Source organism: Bos javanicus, chromosome 5, assembly GCF_032452875.1.
Source record: "Bos javanicus breed banteng chromosome 5, ARS-OSU_banteng_1.0, whole genome shotgun sequence".
Classification (NCBI taxonomy): domain Eukaryota; kingdom Metazoa; phylum Chordata; class Mammalia; order Artiodactyla; family Bovidae; genus Bos; species Bos javanicus.
The window spans coordinates 45,366,712-45,387,923 of NC_083872.1; the positions used below are offsets into that span (position 1 = coordinate 45,366,712).

Consider the following 21,212-nt stretch of genomic DNA (forward strand, 5'->3'; position numbering starts at 1 on the left):
CGTCCCTGTAGGGCAGCCGTAAGTTCAGGTGTATTGCTATGGCTCAGTGGTCATAGACGGGTGGCATGCTGGAACTTGTTCCAGGGACAAATTATGGCATTGTGATGCTGAAAGAGCTGCTGGGGAACTATGCGCCTAGAGTGGGATTGGCCCTGACCTACCTATTACTTGCAGGAAGAGCCTGGAGTCATCAGAAGAACACCGATACTGGAATCAGACAGACCTGGGTTTGAATCCTGGTTCTACCACTTATATCAATGAATTGTGGGTATCACCCACCACACAGAGGTGTTGTAAAGATCAAGTATTATAAAGTGTAAAGATCAGGTATTATAAAGCTCAGCATACAGTATATGAACTTAATAAACAATAAGATTTAGTGTTTTATTTTTAAAAACTAGAAAGATGGAAAAGTGAAAACAAAGTCTTGGTTTTATAACCCTATCACTTAGCCCATTTTCACTGACAGTGTGCTATTTTCAGTTCTTATAGGGACTCATCAATTATTTCATTTAAGGCTTTATATGCTTTGGAGCTGTTTTGTTCCATGGTATTTTGTTAGTGAATAGTCTATTTTACATGGTTGTAATTATATAATTTTGTTCTCTGATTTCTTTGCCATGGTAAAATATTTTACATTAAAAATTCTATACATAATTTAAGTGGACATGCTGTAATTTACATAAATTACTTATATTTGGACACCTAACCATGGAGCATTGTTGAATGAATGATACTACATTTGTGTAATAAAATATCAAACAGCCATTTTATTTTTTTAATTTAAATTTATTTATTTTGGACACTGTGGGAGAGGGAGAGGGTGGAATGATTTGGGAGAATGGCACTGAAACATGTTTAATATCATATAAGAAACAAATCGCCAGTCCAGGTTTGATGCAGGATACAGGATGCTTGGGGCTGGTGTACTGGGATGACCCAGAGGGATGGTACGGGGAGGGAGGTGGGAGCAGGGTTCAGGATGGGGAACATGTGTATACCCGTGGCGGATTCATGTTGATGTATGTCAAACAGCCATTTTAAAAGGTGTAGTCAAAGTATATTTGTTCATATAGAAACATGTTCATGATTGTATGTAAAATGAGATGATTTTACCGCCCAAATCTATCTGGACATTCACTGCCTCAATCTGAGCAGCTTTCAAACTTTAATGGGCCTCAGAATCACCAAAGGAGCCTGTTAAGTGCAGGTTGGGGACCCTCCCCCTGGAGTGTGATTTGGGAGATGGGGCTCAGGGATTGGTGCTTTTCCAAGGATCCAGTGATTCTGGTAGGGGAATAACACTCCTTCAGTTTCTCCCTGTTGACACTGTACTTCGTTTTTCAAGCTTCTCCTCCTACTTTCTCCTGAATGCCTAGAGTGTTCTGTTTCCTTGCCTTGTGGATCTTTGTGAAGCCTTTTGAATGGTAACACTTTTCTGGTCCTACAAGCAAACCCAGTTAGGTGCCCCATTGGGCACCATGTCACATCCCTGGGCTTGGAGTCAAGCCCGGAGAAGGTTCCTGGACACAGATACTGACAATTTTACTTTGTAGTGGAGAGAAAGTGGCTGAGCATTTCAGAGCTCTTGAGCACACCTGGTGCTCGAGTTCAAAGTTCAAAGTAGGTGCTCAAAGTTCAAAGCAGGAACTTAGAGGGATAAAGGCAGCCTGTCCAACCTTGATAGAAAAAAAAAAAAAAAATCTTGTTTAAATTAGCCTCACCTTGGCAATCAGGCTGTGAAAAGTCAATAGTCTGTCCTTTGTGCATTTACTCTAGTCTAAGCCAGAGATAACCCGTGTTTATTAGAGAGGCGGGTTAAAAACTTTCAAGAGGCTTAGCTTTCCAAAAGCATTGGGTGAATATCTTCAGGTTTATGGGTTGTTTTCATCCTCAGGCTTGGTGCCATGGAGGGTTATTCAAGGTAAGTTTCTCATTTTGCTGTTCACTTAGGAGCCATTCATGCTGAAATTGAGATTGAGTTACTACCAATATTTCTTCATTTAGATTTTATTGGTTTGATTTCCCAACTTCCTTGAACCAAAGTACACACACACACACACACACACACACACACACACACATTTTTTTTTTAGGCTGCGCTGGGTCCTTGTCACTGCATGTGGTTTTCTCCCGTCGCGGTGTGTGGGCTTCTCGTTGCCCCGGCTTCTCTTGTTGCGGAGCAGCAGCTCTAGGGTGAGTGGCCTTCAGTAATTTTTGGCACACGGGTTTTAGGGTGCAGGCTTAGTAGTTGTGGCGCTACGTGCTTGGTTGCTTTGCAGCATGTGGAATCTTCCCAAACCAGGGATCAAACCGGTGTTCTCTGCATTGCAAGGCGGATTCTTAACCTCTGGACCACCAGGGAAGCCCTCAAATAATACTGAATACCTATGTCAAGTCAGGTTTTTCTTGTCTTACACTATCCTTTATATTACAGGTCAGCTTTGCAAATGCAGAGTTAGAAAACAATTGAGAAACATTGTGTCGAGGTGATGGGCTTCCCTGGTGGTTCAATGGTAAAGAACCCACCTGCCAATGCAGGAGACATGAGCTTGATCCCTGGGTTGGAAAGATTCCTTAGAGAAGGAAATGGCAACCCACTCCAGTATTCTTGCCTGGGAAATCCCATGGACAGAGGAGCCCGATGGGGTATAGTCCATGGGGTAGCAAAAGAGTCGGACACGACTTAGCAGCTGTAAACAACAACGTCAAGATGATACTGAATTTTTTTCCTTGCTTGTGAGGGGACCAGACCATCAGTTCAGTCGCTCAGTCGTGTCCGACTCTTTGTGACCCCATGAATTGCAGCATGCCAGGCCTCCCTGTCCATCACCAACTCCCGGAGTTCACTCAAACTCACGTCCATCGAGTCAGTGATGCCATCCAGCCATCTCATCCTCTGTCTCCCCTTCTCCTCCTGCCCCCAATCCCTCCCAGCATCAGAGTCTTTTCCAATGAGTCAACTCTTCGCATGAAGTGGCCAAAGTATTGGAGTTTCAGCTTTAGCATCATTCCTTCCAAAGAAATCCCAGGGCTGATCTCCTTTAGAATGGACTGGTTGGATCTTCTTGCAGAGACCAGACCATATTCTATACAAATCTGTGGTTATTCTAGCCTTGAAAGCATTAATAGCTACAGAAAAGAATCCCCCAGAAGGAAACCTAAAGAGCCAAGTTTAATAGAAAAAAGCTCTTATTTGCTTCACATGAAAAATGGTAACATGCTAAATTTGAAGCCCTAGGTGATCTGAGAATTGGTAATATGGGGGAATCAAAGATTCTGGTTAATAAAGTGGTTCTGGTGGGAAACCACCAAATGGATTGTACTGATACTTGTCCACATGGCTAACTTGGAGTGACTGTTCAGAACCCTGGTCAGAAGTCAGCTCTAAAACCCTATGTCTGTGAAGTTTTATGTGATCCCACTCCTTGAAAAAGTTTCTTCCTTTATTCTACAGTCACACCAGTACCTTATACACACTCTGTGATCATATACGTCACAGTCCAGTGTAATGATGTTCTTGCATGCTGTTCTTCTCTAGATCAGAGACTCACTGGGTGTAGAGAGCGTAACTATCTGTAGGAGTAAATGCATGAACATAATAGTACTAAATAAATGGATGTGAATGAATGACCTGAGTAGTCTGCACTGAACAAGTGGCATCAGTCAGATAAGCTGCCCTTTGGGGATGTTTTTTGACAATTTCTGCAATTACTAAATTTAAAGCATTACCCTGTCAAGATGAATCGTCCTACAATTGTTATAATAAATTAAGAATTAATGGTGGAAAAAACAAGTCCAGTATCTGCTTCTCCCTGAGTTCTTTATGGTAAGAGAGTATTCCCCCACCTATGGGATCCCCAGATTAAAGGAACTACACTAGAAATTCTGCAGAAACGGGCTCCACATTAGCCCACAGACTGCTGTTAAATTCCTTTCCTGGCTTCTTGAATTCCACAGAAGGTTTAGCTATTACAGATATGTGAACTTTGTATCTAGGTGCTAGATATCAAATATACATTTCCCCAATCTCTAGTTTTAAAGTGTATTAAAAAAAAAAAAAGAATGTGATTTTAGAATCTAAAGAAACCTCTTCATTTTGCTGATTAGGACACCAAGCTTCTTGAGTGACAGGCTGTTTTCATTAGTATTAAGAGCTCTAGAATTGAGTCATATAGGCCAGAATTCAGGTCTTGGTTCTGGGGCTCAAATCACAGCCTCTTACTAGCTGTGTGATCATAAGCAGTTTATTTAATATTTTTTGAAGGTCAGTGTTTTCATTTTGTAAAGTCTGGTTAAAAATCTATCTCACTGGCTCAGGACAAGGGATTGCCTGAGTTAATATGAACCAAAGATGCAGTGGTAACATCTGCCCAGAGCGAATCTTCAATGATGTTTAGTCTCTGTCCAAATCTCACCATCTGGCAGAGTTAGGACTTAGAAGTTTTCCTTGAGGCATTGTCAGCATTGTTTGTGGTTCCCAGCTTACTCGACAGGACTTGGTGCTCATCAAGGACACTCACTGCTGAGAGGCTTTGTTACATGATCATTTGAATACAACAAGACTCAGGATTTGCTGTAAAAACAGTCTCCCTTCTGAGTTTCATGTTTTCTTGCTGTTGGTTTTTTCACATTCCTTGCACTGAGAGTTATGGCTCCCTCCCAGTCAACTATCAATTATTATTTCCGTGTTATTGTGTGAATTAGCAAGATCACTTCTATAAGGCACCAGGACCTCAGAGCATGCTTTTTGGAAAAACAATTTTGGAAAAATCAGATCTATGTAACCTACTAAGTCTACTAAACATTTTGGAAGAATAAGATCTATGTAACCTACTAAGCCTTCAATTTTTAAAAGTCACATTCTAGAATAAGAAGTTAAATATTTCTGCTGATTGAAAGGATTTTGGCTGGCAGTAAATTAAAAGCGTTCCAGGCACAGAGGTGTTAGTTGCATGAACTGAGATGGTCATGAAACATTCATCAGGTGGAAGAAGTAGCATCATTGTTCACTATTCTCATTCTGCCAGAGTTCATTCATCATTTCAAAAGGCTACTCATTTTTCTGTACTTTCTCCCCCGTAAAGGCAGAAACCTGTGGGTTCTCGTCGTGGGACGCTCTCCAAAGGAACACAGGATCGGGATTCCGGAATTCAAGTACGTGGCAAATATGCATGGAGATGAGGTATGTATGTGGTTTGAACGTGTATCTGACGTGTCACCAAAGGACCTTCCCTCGGGTCTCTTGCACTCTGTGTAAATGCAGAGGAAGCAGCCGACATTGCAGCAAAGACTGGAAGGGTCTTCCTGTAAGGCCTTCTGAGAGACTGAAGGAGCCATGATCCCAAACCATCAGCCGCTGGGTTGCTTAACCAGGGCCCTGTGTGGGTAACGGGAGCTCGTTTCTTGTTTGGGGGCTGGAAGAACGTTCAGGACTGCCCAAGTTCCTGAACGCCTCCTGGGTTGGTTTTCCCCACCTCCTGCTCAGCATCGAGGTGACCCAGCAGAAGAGTGATGTATTTGAACTAAGAAGGTCCCAACTGGCGACCCAGCCTCCTCCTGGCTGGCTTTTTGAATGCTTTTGTCACTTTCTCTTAATCCAAAACTTAGCATTTTTGATGCGTAAGTTTAGACCATCAAGCTTAGGGCTCTGTCATCCCCACCATTCCACAAACCCTGAGATGCCATCATAACATTTTGCTCTTTTCCAGCTTATCAGAGATCAACTCTATTTTGTTTCATTTATGTTATTTATCTTATAATTTGCAAAATAGCCTTTTACGACTCCTGGCTGCCCAACCATTCTAGCCAGGCATTTGAAGATGTTCCCCAAAATTTCTCACCTTACTTCCTCAGAGTACGTTTTTGTATGTATACTTATATATATATATTTTAGTATATACTTTTATATATGTATTTTATGTACAATAAAATATATTTTAGTATATATTTATACATACTTTTCGATATATATTTTAGTATATACCTCCTCAGCTCTCATATTTTTGAGAATATGAGAGCTGCAGGATTTTCTGTTTCCCAGGACCCCACACAACTGGGCGATCCAGTGGAAGGGAAAGATAGTCTCCAGTCTTGACAGTAAAGAAAATTGACACAGGATCTGTGTCACACCTTATCAAACACACTTTAGGGAATGTCAGAGAAAATGCATAATCCTGTGAGTACAACCTGCTGACTTGTTACAACACTTCCAGATCTGCAATAGTGTGGCAGCACCCACTGCTCAAATGCTGCACTTCCTGTTCCGACTCAACCCTCCCCAGACCCAGGCTTTATAGGAACAGGCTCCACCCTGCGTGACACATGCACAACTCTGCCTTTCCTGTCCAGACACGCTGCTCAACTGTCCTGACCAGCGAGGGGACTTCTTGTCACTGGAGCTCAAATGCAAACGTTTGCCTCTGAGAAAGTGGCTTGGCTTGTCTTTGAATCTGATTTATGGGTGGGTGGAAGTTACTTTTTTGAGCATAATAGGCTGTGCTCAAAAAGGCTTGATATTGCTGGGAGTCTGATCAAAGTTGTTTTTTGTTGTGTTTTTTTTTCTGTGTCAGTGTTTATTTATTTTTTTTAATTAATTTTATTTTATTTTTAAACCTTACATAATTGTATTAGTTTTGCCAAATATCAAAATGAATCCACCACAGGTATACATGTGTTCCCCATCCTGAACCCTCCTCCCTCCTCCCTCCCCATACCATCCCTCTGGGTCTTCCCAGTGCACCAGCCCCAAGCACCCAGTATTGTGCATCGAACCTGGACTGGCGACTCGTTTCATACATGATAGTATACATGTTTCAATGCCATTCTCCCAAATCATCCCACCCTCTCCCTCTCCCACAGAGTCCATAAGACTGTTCTATACATCAGTGTCTCTTTTGCTGTCTCGTATACAGGGTTATCGTTACCATCTTTCTAAATTCCATATATATGCGTTAGTATACTATATTGGTGTTTTTCCTTCTGGCTTACTTCACTCTGTATAATAGGCTCCAGTTTCATCCACCTCATTAGAACTGATTCAAATGTATTCTTTTTAATGGCTGAGTAATACTCCATTGTGTATATGTACCACAGCTTTCTTATCCATTCATCTGCTGATGGACATCTAGATTGCTTCCATGTCCAAAGCCACAGTTATCAAGACAGTATGGTACTGGCACAAAGACAGAAATATAGATCAATGGAACAAAATAGAAAGCCCAGAGATAAATCCACGCACATATGGACACCTTATCTTTGACAAAGGAGGCAAGAATATACAATGGATTAAAGACAATCTCTTTAACAAGTGGTGCTGGGAAATCTGGTCAACCACTTGTAAAAGAATGAAACTAGACCACTTTCTAACACCATACACAAAAATAAACTCAAAATGGATTAAAGATCTCAACGTAAGACCAGAAACTATAAAACTCCTAGAGGAGAACATAGGCAAAACACTCTCTGACATACATCACAACAGGATCCTCTATGACCCACCTCCCAGAATATTGGATGGGCCAAAGATCTAAATAGACATTTCTCCAAAGAAGACATACAGATGGCTAACAAACACATGAAAAGATGCTCAACATCACTCATTATCAGAGAAATGCAAAGTTGTTTTTAATAAAACAACTATTCATGATAGATAGCAGCCCAGACTTCCTTTCCCTTTTGCTATCTGGTCAATTGATCGGGTCTCATGGAACCCATTTTTAATAAGAGACATGTGGCCCTCAATTGACTCCAGTAGCTTATTTATTGAATTCCTAGCATTTCGAAAGGTTGCAGTCTGCTGCTCAGAATTTAATCCTCCCAATTGAAACTTCCAAAGAAAAGCAAGAGTCCTTCCTCTTGTTCACCTCTGAATTTGCTTGTACTTTGCCAAATTTCTGACATCTTGCCCTCCAGGTAGTTAATGTATCCCGTCAAAGCAGGTCTCACTCATTTACCTTGATTCTTTGACGACTGCCAAGGACTGAGATTATGCAGAGAGGAATGTCAGTGTGTTTTGGGTGTGGAGGCCTGAAGTCCTGTCACCCTCTGTGTGTCCCAGCTGTTAACAATGTCTGACAGCTTTGGGGGCCACTGAGAAACTTATTATCCTGAATTTAGATCTTGTGTTTTCTGCCCTCCTGGTGCCACCAGGAGCTGGGGAAAGGGATGGCTTAACCCAGAAGCAGAAGGGTCTCTTGGATTAGCTGGGTCTAACCAGCTTCTTCGTCCTTCTTCTTCTCTTAGACCTTTTGGAATTAAAGAGCATTTTCAAGGCGCACTGTTAAAAAGCAGCATATATAACATTTGTGGGCAGTGGTTCTTAACCTTCTTTGGGTGGATTCCTTGCTATTCTGGCACTAGCTTTGAATGCTGTCCTCAAGGTGCATGGATCTTCTAGGAGTTTGTGGACCTCAACACTCAGTCTTACACAATACACTACCCAGTTGTGGATTGTTGCTTCAACATTTTTTTTTGCAATTGTTCTGATAAGTGCGGAAACACTCATTTTCATCTATCTAGCAAGTTCCAACTTGACTGAATTGAAGTAAACCTGGTAGAGATTTATTTTCTGCTTCCTGAGTTCTTGCCATCGTTTTCTAAAAACTTTTAATTTTACGTTGGAGCGTAGTTGATTAATAATGTGTTACATTCAGGTGTACAGCAAAGTGATTCACTTATACATGTATCTATTTTTTCCAAAGCCTTTTCCCATTTAGGTTGTTACATAGTATTGGGCAGAGTCCCCTGTGCTATACAAGGGTCCTTGTTGGTTATCTGTTTTACATATAGCACTGTGTGTATGTCAACCCCAAACTCCCTACCTATCCTTCCCCACTTCCACCACATTCCTCCCTGGTGGCCATAAATTCCTTCTCTGTGAGTCTGTTTCTGTTTTGTAAATAATTTTATTTGTATCATGTTTTTTAAGATTCCTTTTATAAGCAATATTATACAATATTCCTCTTTCTCAGTCTGACTAACTTCACTCACTATGACAATCTGTAGGTCCATCCTGGGGTATTGCCATCTTAATGACCAGATGAATTATCAGAGAAACACTCTAGAAGCCGGTGTGCTTACCCAGCCTTTCAGGCTCTTCATTAGGGATTCTCCACACACTCACAAAAGGAAGCGAAAGTTAAATGAAAGGCTGGATAAGTCAATGGAAACACTTTTGACCACATTAAAAAAAAAAAATTAGTCTCTCTAAGGTCTCATGTTCAAAGACTTAATTTTAAATGAAAAGAGACCTATACATAAAACATGAATATTTGAGACATTAAAGTTGAGAATTAATTTGAATAATATGTGACATAAATTTGCTTTTACAGAGACAAGAAAATATGGTCCAAGAAAACAAAAGGACCTTGTTTAACTCTCTCCGAAATTTTATCAGTTTATCTCACCAGTTTTAAGATTATCTGACTCTTAATCACTTCTTTATCATACCGCCAGGATTTTTATTTCACCCTATGCAGTTAAGAATTTGTGGTTTGTTTGGGAATATGGAGGCAAACAGAAGATAACCTTGGTCACACATTTGTGTCCTTGAAAGAATCATGATTTTGTTTTTGTAAAAAGAACATAGGTTTTCTTTCCTTTAAAAGAACTAGAAAAATAAGAGTAAGATACTGTCACTCAGAAATAGCCATCATTATTATTTGCCAGATGCTATTCTACATATCTCTTTATTTCTGTAGTAATAGAACGAGAGGAATCAAAAGGAAATAAAATGTCATATGTGTTATCTTTAAGAAGTATGAGATTTAATAACTTTACTTGAGCTTAACAGAACTGAAGTGAAATGAAAATGACTGGTGAACTTGTTAATTTCTCAAAATAAGAAATTATCTTATTAATAAGATTCTTCTGAAATCAAAAAATTAGGAAAAGCTGAAATTATAATGATTTTATATATATATATTTTAAACTTTGGATAATATCCTATGACCCATTGCTATGAAAAGTAAAGAAATTAGCACTTTGAAAACTCATCTCCCCCTTCCCCTAGCCCCACCCTTGCTGTTAACTATAAACCTTAACTTTTACCTTCTATCCTATACTCACACCACCACAGTTGCTTAATTTAGTTGTGTAGCTTAATCACAGCTTCTTGCTCTTTGTTTTCATTTGCTTGTGGGTGGATGAATTTCATTGCCAATTCCTGTCTTGAGTTCAAGCATGCTTGAGAATGTATGATTCAGAGAGTTAAGAGGAAATTTAGAATCACGTGGGGATTCCAATATGGCTCACTTCATACTTGACCTGGGACTCCGATTGGCCTCAGGTTTTTCCTAGTGTGTCCCTCTAAGGGCAGCATCCTGCAGTCTCGAACCAGCATTTAGAAATCTCACTTCCTCCTCCTTTTCCTTGACCCTTTTCTCTTCCCCTCCCCTTGCCAGGAAAGCCCCCACTTCAGCCCACCGCACGATCCACTTGTAGAGTCTTTCACAACTTAAAATTACCATCCCCTCCTCCTCTGGTTTTAGGGAAGGCAGTAAGGAGCTTGCACATGTGCTTGAGCTTCCAAAACACCAAATTGAAAACCCAGTGTGTGACTCACGTGACTTTTTTAGTTATTAGTTTGTAAGGACCTTTTTCAACCTACAATTTGGACTATGAAAACAAAAATCACAGTGGTGGAAGAAGACAGACATGAGTGGGAGAAAAAACAAATTGAAGTCAGAATGGAATTTATTTCTACTCTAAATTTTATGGCTATGTATAAATATATAATTCACACATTTAAATTTTTCTTAGTTCCATTTTCAATTATTCTGTATCCATTAGGATAACAGATTCATAAGATGTGATCTCTCTGCTTGCCAGCAAGGGGTAGAGAGTGCAGCATTGTTCCTTCTTTGTCACAGCCGTGAATTGCTACAATGGAGTCATAATTGATTCTTTTGTTGCCCGTGGCCTTCATTAATGCACTGGCAGCACCATCCTTATTTAACCACCTGCTGCACTGATTTCCCATATCCTAACCCCTCAACGACATCTGATCACATTCAAGAGGTAAATATTCCTTACTGAGAAGCAGAATCTTTGAGGTCAGGGTTACAGGGGAAAATTAATGTAGGCTAGTCAGATCTTTACAGAATAAGGCTGAAAATGTGAACTCCTTTTTTTTTCCCCTAAAAAAAGAAAAGAAAAATAGGAAATCTCTCCCTTATACAGCAAGATTTTTCACAGGCCTTCAGTTTCCCAATCATTGTTGGTACATAAGGTAATTTTAGGTGAATGTGACCATATTTATTTTCATAGTCGTGCTTTTATTTTACTGTATAATTAAAAACATGAAATCTAGCAAAATGATAATTATACAAAGTTTATAATTTTTGACGTAAGTAAAAAGTGAGCCAATTTACAGAAAATGCAAACTAAATAATAGTATAGATAATATGGAGACATGGCAGAAAGTTGTGAGGCTGATGTGCCAATGAAACATGAGACTGTGGAGATCAGAAGTACGGAGGTATGGCAAAAATTGCACAAGTGTGCAAGAGGGGAATTTGAAAATAGAAGAACTTGGAAATAGGGGGATCTGGAAATCAGAAACCTATTTAAATTATGAGTATTACCCATTTGGGTTTTTCTCTGTTCACATCTGCGTGTCTGCTGCAGGGGTTCTCCATGCGTCATCCACCCAGACATGCACCACAGCACTCCCGTGGGTCACGTGTGCTCAGCTCCCATGCCTGATTTCTAGCTCTCCCTCCCTCCATCACTCCAGCAAGTATTTGGAAGACAAGCAAATTGAAAACGGGATAATAAGAAATAACCTTTACTCTACTCCAATTCATTTTTTAAAAGTAAATTATTAGATACTTTAAAAAAATTAACTTAAAAAAAACATACTCTTAAAAAGATTTTGCAGCATACTAGTGATGGATTGCCATGTGCCTGAAGAAATGGTGGTCTGACAACTGGTTTTGGTTTTAAGTATCATCTGTCGTGTTTCTTGTTGGGGAATTTGTACCTTGGGGACTGTTTTCCTTGTTTTCCTCAAGTAGCCTCTTCTCTGTTTTAACACCTACAGGCTGTAGGGCGGGAACTGCTGCTCCATTTAATTGAATATCTTGTAACCAGAGATGGAAGAGACCCTGAAATCACAAATCTAATCAACAGTACCCGGATACACATCATGCCCTCAATGAATCCAGATGGATTCGAAGCTGTTGTAAAGCCTGACTGTTTTTACAATGATGGCAGGTAAGAATGGGCCCATCTATGTAAAACATAACAAAACCACAAAAGGTCCCCATCAGATCAGACACCTTGGCCCTGTCAAGAGGAATTAGTGAAACATCTCATAGCCTGCGTCATGTCACTGCCATGCTAGAAACTCTTCAGGGCCACCCATGGCTTTGACTGTGAGAAGTGAAATCCTGAATAAGGCTGGGTTACTCCTGTGCCTGCCCACCCTCCACTGCTCTGGCTTTATTGCTTTTCCCACTGTCACCCTGTTGCAGCCGCTTAGATCCCTCTTCACCCCTGAAACGATGACGACAGGCTTCCTTCTCATCTCTGGCATTCCCACCCCCATCGGCCCCACCCTGGCCTGTTTCAACAGCATTTCCTCAAAGCCTCCTTCCCTAACCAATCGGATATTAGGTCCCCAGTTATACTCATATCACCTGGCCCTTTACCCTCACAGCACAACTTTAATGTCTCATTTCTCCTTTAATGTCTACCCGAGGGCAGGAGCCCCGCCCATAGTGTTCATCACTAGGAAATCCCAGGGCCTAGTATAGAACCTGGCCCCTCGATAAGCAGGTTGATTTATTAAGCCAGCCCAGAAACTAACATAAAGAAGAGTGAGTCTTGTAGTATTTCTTTTTTTTTTTTTTGTAGTATTTCTGATTTAAAGTTTATTGTATTTTAAATGGCCTCAGGGAGTTTGGAATTTCTCAAATGTCTGATAAACACTGATACTTGTGCAATTAAAATTTTGTTTTTACCAAAGATAAATCACCACTGGATTCCCTTCCACTTTTAAGGTTTTTTTTGTTTTGTTTTGTTTTTTTAGCATATTTAAACATGGCCAAGTCTTCCCAAGTGGCTCAGTGGTAAAGAATCCATCTGCCAAGCCAGAGACACAAGTTTGATCCCTGTGTCAGGAAGATTCCCTGGAGAAGGAAATGGCAACCCACTCCAATATTCTTGCCTGGGAAATCCCATGGATAGAGAAGCCTGGCAGGCTACAGTCCATAGGGTCACAGAGTCTGACAGGACTTAATGACCAAACAAGTATGACAAACATAGCCAATCCACTTTTCAGAAATATATTTGTGTAAAATAGCATGTTCCTATTATTTCTGATAACAACTGCTATGGAACAAACTGCCCCAAATTGAGGAAACAGCCACCTTTTTATTTGCTCTCCACTCTGTAAATTGGGAATTTGGGCAGGGCAGAGCAGGGTCCATCTCTATGCCACGATGACTGGGACCTCAGCGGGGGTCTGTCTGGGACCCTGTGTCTTGAGTTTCAGTTCTGGATCTCACCTGGGTCCCTCATTCCTTCATGTGGCCCCTTGATGTAGCTAGCACTGGGGTCTCGGTTCCAAATGGGAGTGTTCCAAGAACAAAAGCCCCGAAACACAAACACTTATCCAACCTCTGCTTACATCCGAATCACTCCTGTCCCACTGGCAAGAACAAGTCACACGGCGGGGAACAACAGAGTGCATGAATACCAAGTGCAATTCGTTGGAGGCTGACAAGGCAACCATCCACCACCTCTGTATTCATATCTGGAAAAACAGCTGGAGCCCAGAGCAGAGGTCTACACTCTACAGGAATTTGCTCCCTCATACACCAACAGTAAACCCTTAAAACTTCTTTCTTTTAAAGGGATAATAGTAACCTCTATGACCTGAATAGAAATTTCCCTGATGCTTTTGAACTTAATGAGGTACCGAGGCAGCCTGAGACCGTGGCAGTCATGAAGTGGCTGACTACAGAGACCTTTGTCCTCTCTGCAAACCTCCATGGTGGTGCCCTGGTGGCCAGTTACCCGTTTGATAATGGTGTTCCAGGTAAGCACACATGGGCCCTGCTCTTGCTTTCTGAATCCAGAGTGAGACTGCAAACTGTCCACCTCTGAATGGCGATACACTCTTTCTCTCCCTACTTAATTTTTCTGGTGGGGTTGGAAAAAGCCTCATTTTCTCGACTCTGAGCTATCCTTCCTACAATTTATAAACAGTAGATGGGCAAGGTGTCTGAACTGACAACCAAAAATGGGATTACTTGATATTCATGAGTGAAATAGTAAAATTGTAATTTAGATTAGCACACAAGAGACAACATAACTGAAAAAAAAAAAAAACTAATCACATGAATAATAATTCCTGACTCCCCTTAAAACTGTGGGATAAGGTATATACCAAGGAGTTAAAGTATTCTAGTGGCTTCATTTAATCCCTACAATACCTAAGGAAAGTTTACTGATCTGGAATCAATAAGAATGACTCAGAAGGTATTTAACTTTTAAGCTGATTGAGGAGGAGTTTGCACATGTACGTGGTTATTTTGTGTGATATCCCTTCTGCTGTGTCCATTAAAAACTGGGAGAAGGGTAGAGAGACGTTCCTGGAAGTGGGTAGAGGATCTCTCTAGGAAATCAGAGCCTTTGTGTGGAATTTGACGATGCAGGGGCTAATATACCGTATACTTCCTCTACATCAACTAAAAGGTCTTGGTCTGTCTTCCACGTACAGCCACTGGAACATTATACTCTCGGAGCTTAACCCCTGATGATGATGTTTTTCAATATCTTGCAAATACCTATGCTTCAAGGAATCCTGACATGAAAAGGAATTCATGTAGAATTAAAACAGGGTTTTCTAATGGAATTATAAATGGATACTCCTGGTATCCACTGAAAGGTGAGTTTCTCTTCGTTCTACTATCCTAGTTGTCTTTACCTAGAGGTGCCGGCTGGCCTTTGTTGACCCCAGTAGTTGCCAGAAGTTAGTCAGGCACAGTGCAGTCCCTTCGGTCGTGTCTCTGTCAGCTAATAGCACAGAGCTAGGAGGGGGACGACCGTTTGAGAGATGCTCAGACATGTTCCCTACTGCCAAAGTTGCCTGAGTTCAGATGCTTGTTTAGCCTTCACTTTGGAGCCAGGAACTGTGCCAAGAAAGATGAACAGGACACAGATCTTAAGCCCAAGTTTAACAGAGAAGAGCAACATTTAAGTTAATTGTGGTGACAGTGTCATATGAATAAGAACAGAGATTTAGAAAAGGGACAGTGTACCACAGGGGTGTAAAGCCAAAACACAGCAGGAAGTAATGAAGGCCTTGGAGAAATGTAATTCTTATGTCTCATCCAATGGGGGCAGTTGCTACCTGTGTGTTAGTCACCCAGTCATGTCCAACTCTTTGCAACTCCATGGATTGTAGCCCACCATGCTCCTCTATCCATGGAATTATCCTGGCAAGAATACTGGAGTGGGTTGCCATTTCCTTCTCCAGGGGATCTTCTTGACCCAGGGATCAAACCCGCTTCTCTTGTCTTCTGCAATGGCAGGCAGGTTCTTTACCATCTGAGCCACCAGGGAAGCAAAGTGTGTTGCTGCTGACATCCAGGTAGTTATTCCATGCAGCGGTAAGGAGCAGCATTGCCAGATCTTCCAGTTTGTGAAGCAAGATGGATATTTCCATGAAGTCTCCTGATTTTTCAAGCCACTTTGCAGACTGAACAGAAGATCCCTCTAGTCTTGCTCCCTTGGAACAGGGTAGCCAGGCGAGGGGAGGGAGTGAGGAGTTTGCCATGTAGGGAACATGGCAGAGGGGATGTTCTTGTCAGAAGGAAGAATATCAGCAGAAGCCCAAGGGTGTCATAGTCCTAGTCTAGAAACTCTAGAGAATAGGGGGGATGGAGGACAGAAGGGTGAGAGGGGAGACAGTGGGCGGGGACCAGGTTCCACCACCTCGGTGAAAAGTGCCCCCTTTCAGACTGGTCAGCAGATCTGGCCAGCAGCAGGCGCAGCCTGCATTTCCACACTCAGGCCACTTCCTCACTTGTCACTGTAGATGCACAGGCAGGTAATCTTGCACAAGCTGGGACTTTTATATCTGGGCAGGTTTCTGCCAGCTTTCCAGGCAACGTAAATAAGCCTAGACCATGACTGGAAGGCAGCAGGGCCAGCCAGATGCCACAGTGCCCCAAACTTCTCTCCCATGTCCGAGAGACAGCCTCCCCTCCCACCCCCACCTTGGGGGCGGCCTAGTGTGCGCTCACTACTCTGCACAGGGAGGAAGGGAGCCCTCCTGCCCAGGGGCAGCTCTGTCCTGCAGCGTGCTATGTGACTTCCCAAGACAGATCCAGACGCGTGGGAGACTGACAGGAACCTAGTCTTGCTGTTGTGAGTTGTTCCCACGCGTGCCTTTGTTTGCCAGGCCTGACTGGCCTTATCCAGAGTGGCACACACTCTCCACAGTTGGCATTCTCTGTCCAGCGTGCTTTCCACACCTGTTTTGCCATTTAAATTCTTTCTACCTGAGACAGTCATCCAGTCAAGGGCTTTTGTTTTATTTCATTTCTCTCTTTCTTTTTTTCCTCTTCTATTTCTTGGTGAAAATAAACTTAGAAATACAAAACTTGCAAGTAAAGGAAAAGGAAGAAAAGAGTAATTCTTCCTGGCTAAAACTGGGACCTACATGCGTGCGTGTGTGCTAAGTCGCTTCAGTCCTGTCTGACGCTTTGCAACCCTATGGACTACAGGCTCCTCTGTCCATGGGATTCTCCAGGCGAGAATACCGGAGTGAGTTGCCATTTCCTTCTCCAGGGACCTACATAAGTATTACTTAATAGTTATATAATATTTTGACCATTTTCTGAGCATAAATATTTACTTCATTACTTCCCAAATACTCTGATGGACTTGCAAAAACTTATTTAACTAGGCAAATATCAAGTATAACTAATTAAAATCTGGCAGAGACTAATTCATTCAAAGATACCATACTTCATCAAATCTAAGATGCCAGTGATTGTAAAATATGTCCCACCAAGAAAGAAAAAGTTTCCAGCTGAACTAATAACACAATGATGCTTTTCAGCCATCAAATTTAAGATGCTTCCCAATTCAGAGATTTTAAAATAGAAGTTGTGCATCTTAAAAAATATGAGAATAACCATTTGAAAATAGAGTGTTGAGAGGTAAGAACTAGAAAGTGAGAATGGGCAGTGATAATCCCAGAAGCAGCGGGGGACTGGGTCGTCCCCTGCTCCCAAGAGTCCACATGGCACCATGTCTCTCATCCACAGACGTAGTGTGGTGTGATGGGTGAGAGCACGGGGAGTCTAGGAAGGTGGCATGTGCTCTGGTTTCAGCCATTCACTTGCAAGAACCCCTGGGTACATGACCTACCATTTGTAATTAAGTTTCTCATCTGTAAAATATGGGTGATAATTACTGTGAGGGTTAGAGCTGATAGTGAAGTTCTTCAAACAGTACCTAGCAACAGCAAACACTCAATAAACATTGGTTATTACTCCTCCAAATTCATGTACTTCAGTCACTCAGTCATGTCTCTGAGACCCCGTGGACTGCAGCACACCAGGCTTCCCTGTCCATCACCAGCTCCTGGAGCTTGCTCAAACTCATGTCCATCAAGTCAGTGATGCCATCCAACCACCTCATCTTCTGTCGTCCCCTTCTCCTCCTACTTTCAATCTTTCCCAGGATCAGATCAGATCAGATCAGTCGCTCAGTCATGTCCGACTCTTTGCAACCCCATGAATCGCAGCACGCCAGGCCTCCCTGTCCATCAGCAACTCCCGGAGTTCACTCAGACTCACGTCCATCGAGTCAGTGATGCCATCCAGCCATCTCATCCTCTCTTGTCCCCTTCTCTTGCCCCCAATCCCTCCCAGCATCAGAGTCTTTTCCAATGAGTCAACTCTTCACATGAGGTGGCCAAGGTACTGGAGTTTCAGCTTTAGCATCAGTCCTTCCAAAGAAATCCCAGGGCTGATCTCCTTCAGAATGGACTGATTGGATGTCCTTGCAGTCCAAGGGACTCTCAAGAGTCTTCTCCAACACCACAGTTTAAAAGCATCAATTCTTTGGTGCTCAGCCTTCTTCGCAGTCCAACTCTCACATCCATACATGACCACAGGAAAAACCATAGCCTTGACTAGACGAACCTTTGTTGGCAAAGTAATGTCTCTGCTTCTGAATATGCTATCTACGTTGGTCATAACTTTCCTTCCAAGGAGTAAGCGTCTTTTAATTTCATGGCTGCAGTCACCATCTACAGTGATTTTGGAGCCCAGAAAAATAAAGTCTGACACTGTTTCCACTGTTTCCCCATCTATTTCCCATGAAGTGATGGGACCAGATGCCATGATCTTCGTTTTCTGAATGTTGAGCTTTAAGCCAACTTTTTCACTCTCCACTTTCACTTTCATCAAGAGGCTTTTTAGTTCCTCTTCACTTTCTGCCATAAGGGTGGTGTCATCTGCATATCTGAGGTTATTGATATTTCTCCCGGCAATCTTGATTCCAGCCTGTGTTTCTTCCAGTCCAGCGTTTCTCATGATATACTCTGCGTATAAGTTAAATAAACAGGGTGACAATATACAGCCTTGATGTACTCCTGTGGGTCTTTTCAAATGAGTCAGTTCTTCGAATCAGGTGGTCAAAGTATTGGAGTTTCAGCTTCAGCCTCAGTCCTTCCAATGAATATTCAGGACTGATTTCCTTTAGGATTGACTGGTTTGATCTTGCAGTTCAAGGGACTCTCAAGAGTCTCCTCCAACACCACAGTTCAAAAGCATCAATTCTTTGGTGCTCAGCTTTCTTTATGGTCCAACTCTCACATCCATACATCACTACTGGAAAAACCATAGCTTTGACTAGACAGATCTTTGTTGGCAAAGCACTGTCTCTGCTTTTTAATATGCTATCTAGGTTGGTCATGGCTTTTCTTCCAAGGAGCAAGCATCTTTTAATTTCATGGCTGCAGTCACCATCTGTAGTAATTTGGGAGCCCCCCAAAATAAAGCCTCTGTTTCCATTGTTTCCCCTTCTATTTGCCATGAAGTGATGGGACCAGATGTCATGGTCTTAGTTTTCTGAATGTTGACTTTTAAGCCAACTTTTTCACTCTCCTCTTTCACTTTCATCAAGAGGCTCTTTAGTTCCTCTTCACTTTCTGCCATAAGGGTGGTGTCAACTGTGTATCCGAGGTTATTGGTATTTCTTCCAGCAATCTTGATTCCAGCTTGTGCTTCATCCAGCCTGGCATTTTGCATGATGTGCTCTGCATATAAGTTAAATAAGCAGGGTGACAATATACAGCCTTGATGTACTCCTTTCCCAATTTGGAAACAGTTTGTTGTTCCATGTCCAATTTAACTGTTGCTTCTTGACCTGCATACATATTTCTCAGGAGGCAGGTCAGGTGGTCTGGTATTCCTGTCTCTTTAAGAATTTTTCACAATTTGTTGTGATCCACACAGTCAAAGGCTTTGGCATAGTCAGTGAAGCAAAAGTAGTTTTTCTGGAACTCTCTTGCTTTTTCAGTGATCCACCAGATGTTGGTTCCTGTGCCTTTTCTAAATCCAGCTTGAACATCTGAAAGTTCATGGTTCACATACTGTTGAAGCCTGGCTTGGAGAATTTTGAGCATTACTTTGCTAGCATGTGAGATGAGTGCATTTGTGCAGTCATGAACTCCTTATTGCCAAATTCAGAGTTAAATTGAAGAAAGTAGGGAAAACCACTAGGCCATTCAGGTATGACCTAAATCAAATCCCTTACGATTATACAGTGAAAGTGACAAATAGATTCAAGGGATTAGATCTGATAGACAGAGTACCTGAAGAACTATGGACAGAGGTTCACGACATTGTACAGAAGGCAAGGATCAAGACCATCCCCAAGAAAAAGAAATGCAAAAAGGCAAAATGGTTGTCTGACAAGGCCTTACAAATAGCTGAGAAAAGAGTAAGCAAAAGGCAAAGGAGAAAAGGGAAGATATACCCATTTGAATGCAGAGTTCCGAAGAATAGCAAGGAGAGATAAGAAAGCCTTCCTCAGCAATCAGTGGAAAGAAAGAGAAGAAAACAATAGAATGGGAAAGACTAGAGATCTCTTCAAGAAAATGAGAGATACCAAGGGAACATTTCTTGCAAAGATGAGCACAATAAGGGACAGAAATGGTTTGGACCTAACAGAAGAGGTGGCAAGAATACACAGAACTATACAAAAAAGATCTTCATGACCCAGATAATCAGATGGTGTGATCACTCACCTAGAGCCAGACATCCTGGAATGTGAAGTCAAGTGGGCCTTAGGAAGTCTCACTACGAACAAAGCTAGTGGAGGTGATGGAATTCCAGCTGAGCTATTTCAAATCCTAAACGATGATGCTGTGAAAGCGCTGTACTCAATATGCCAGCAAATATGGAAAACTCAGTAGTGGCCACAGGACTGGAAAAGGTCAGTTTTCATTCCAATCCCAGAGAAAGGCAGTGCTGAAGAATGTTCAAACTACCACATAATTGCACTTATCTCACACGCTAGCGTACACTTATTTTCACAGAATAAATGTGTTTATGAAAGGCTTGTAGAAATATTTTAAAAGAAATTTCACTCTAGTTTCTCTCTGTTTAAAATGTAATTTAGGAAAGAAATGTAATATGAAGAATCCTTTTTGTAGTTGTGATTTTTAAAAATACCCTTCCCTTACTCCTCAGTTGATCTGGATACATAGATGAACATCAGTCAGCTCTGATTCAGTTACCCATATGGGAATATTTAGGATTGCTTGGTCATGTCTGGATAATAAAATGTCAAGCTGTAGTTGTATGTGCCAATATGTCAAATTCATCTTTTCCTGTTTACATTTACTGTCATTGCAACTGTCTGATTCATGTGTCTCCAAGGTATATGATACTTGTCTTCACTCCAACTTCATACTTTTTAAAAGATTTAAATATGTTTGTGTTTAGGTGGAATGCAAGATTACAACTACATCTGGGCCCAGTGTTTTGAAATTACGTTGGAGCTGTCATGCTGTAAATATCCTCGCAAGGAGAAGCTTCCAGGCTTCTGGAAGGATAACAAAGATTCGCTGATTGAATATATAAAACAGGTGCACATAGGTTTGTAAGATTTTCTTATTAATTCATATTATCATAAAACATAGCATCTGGCAAAACCTTTGGGTTGAGAAAATGCAAGCC

At 41.6% G+C, this 21,212-nt stretch overlaps 1 protein-coding gene across 3 annotated transcripts in view; it reads left to right on the forward strand.

Moving 5' to 3' along the window:
* Nucleotides 1-21,212, forward strand: part of CPM (carboxypeptidase M) — an 80,003-nt gene that overhangs the window by 38,012 nt on the left and 20,779 nt on the right. For 2 of the 3 annotated variants that reach the window (XM_061416538.1, XM_061416536.1), the window contains exons 3-7: nucleotides 5,088-5,185; nucleotides 12,044-12,216; nucleotides 13,860-14,044; nucleotides 14,729-14,896; nucleotides 20,979-21,131. In XM_061416538.1, the coding sequence (XP_061272522.1) occupies nucleotides 5,088-5,185; nucleotides 12,044-12,216; nucleotides 13,860-14,044; nucleotides 14,729-14,896; nucleotides 20,979-21,131 (777 nt within the window). Of the gene's footprint in view, nucleotides 1-5,087; nucleotides 5,186-10,871; nucleotides 11,020-12,043; nucleotides 12,217-13,859; nucleotides 14,045-14,728; nucleotides 14,897-20,978; nucleotides 21,132-21,212 lie in introns of those variants that run through there. The other variant, XM_061416537.1, reaches the window with a different exon arrangement.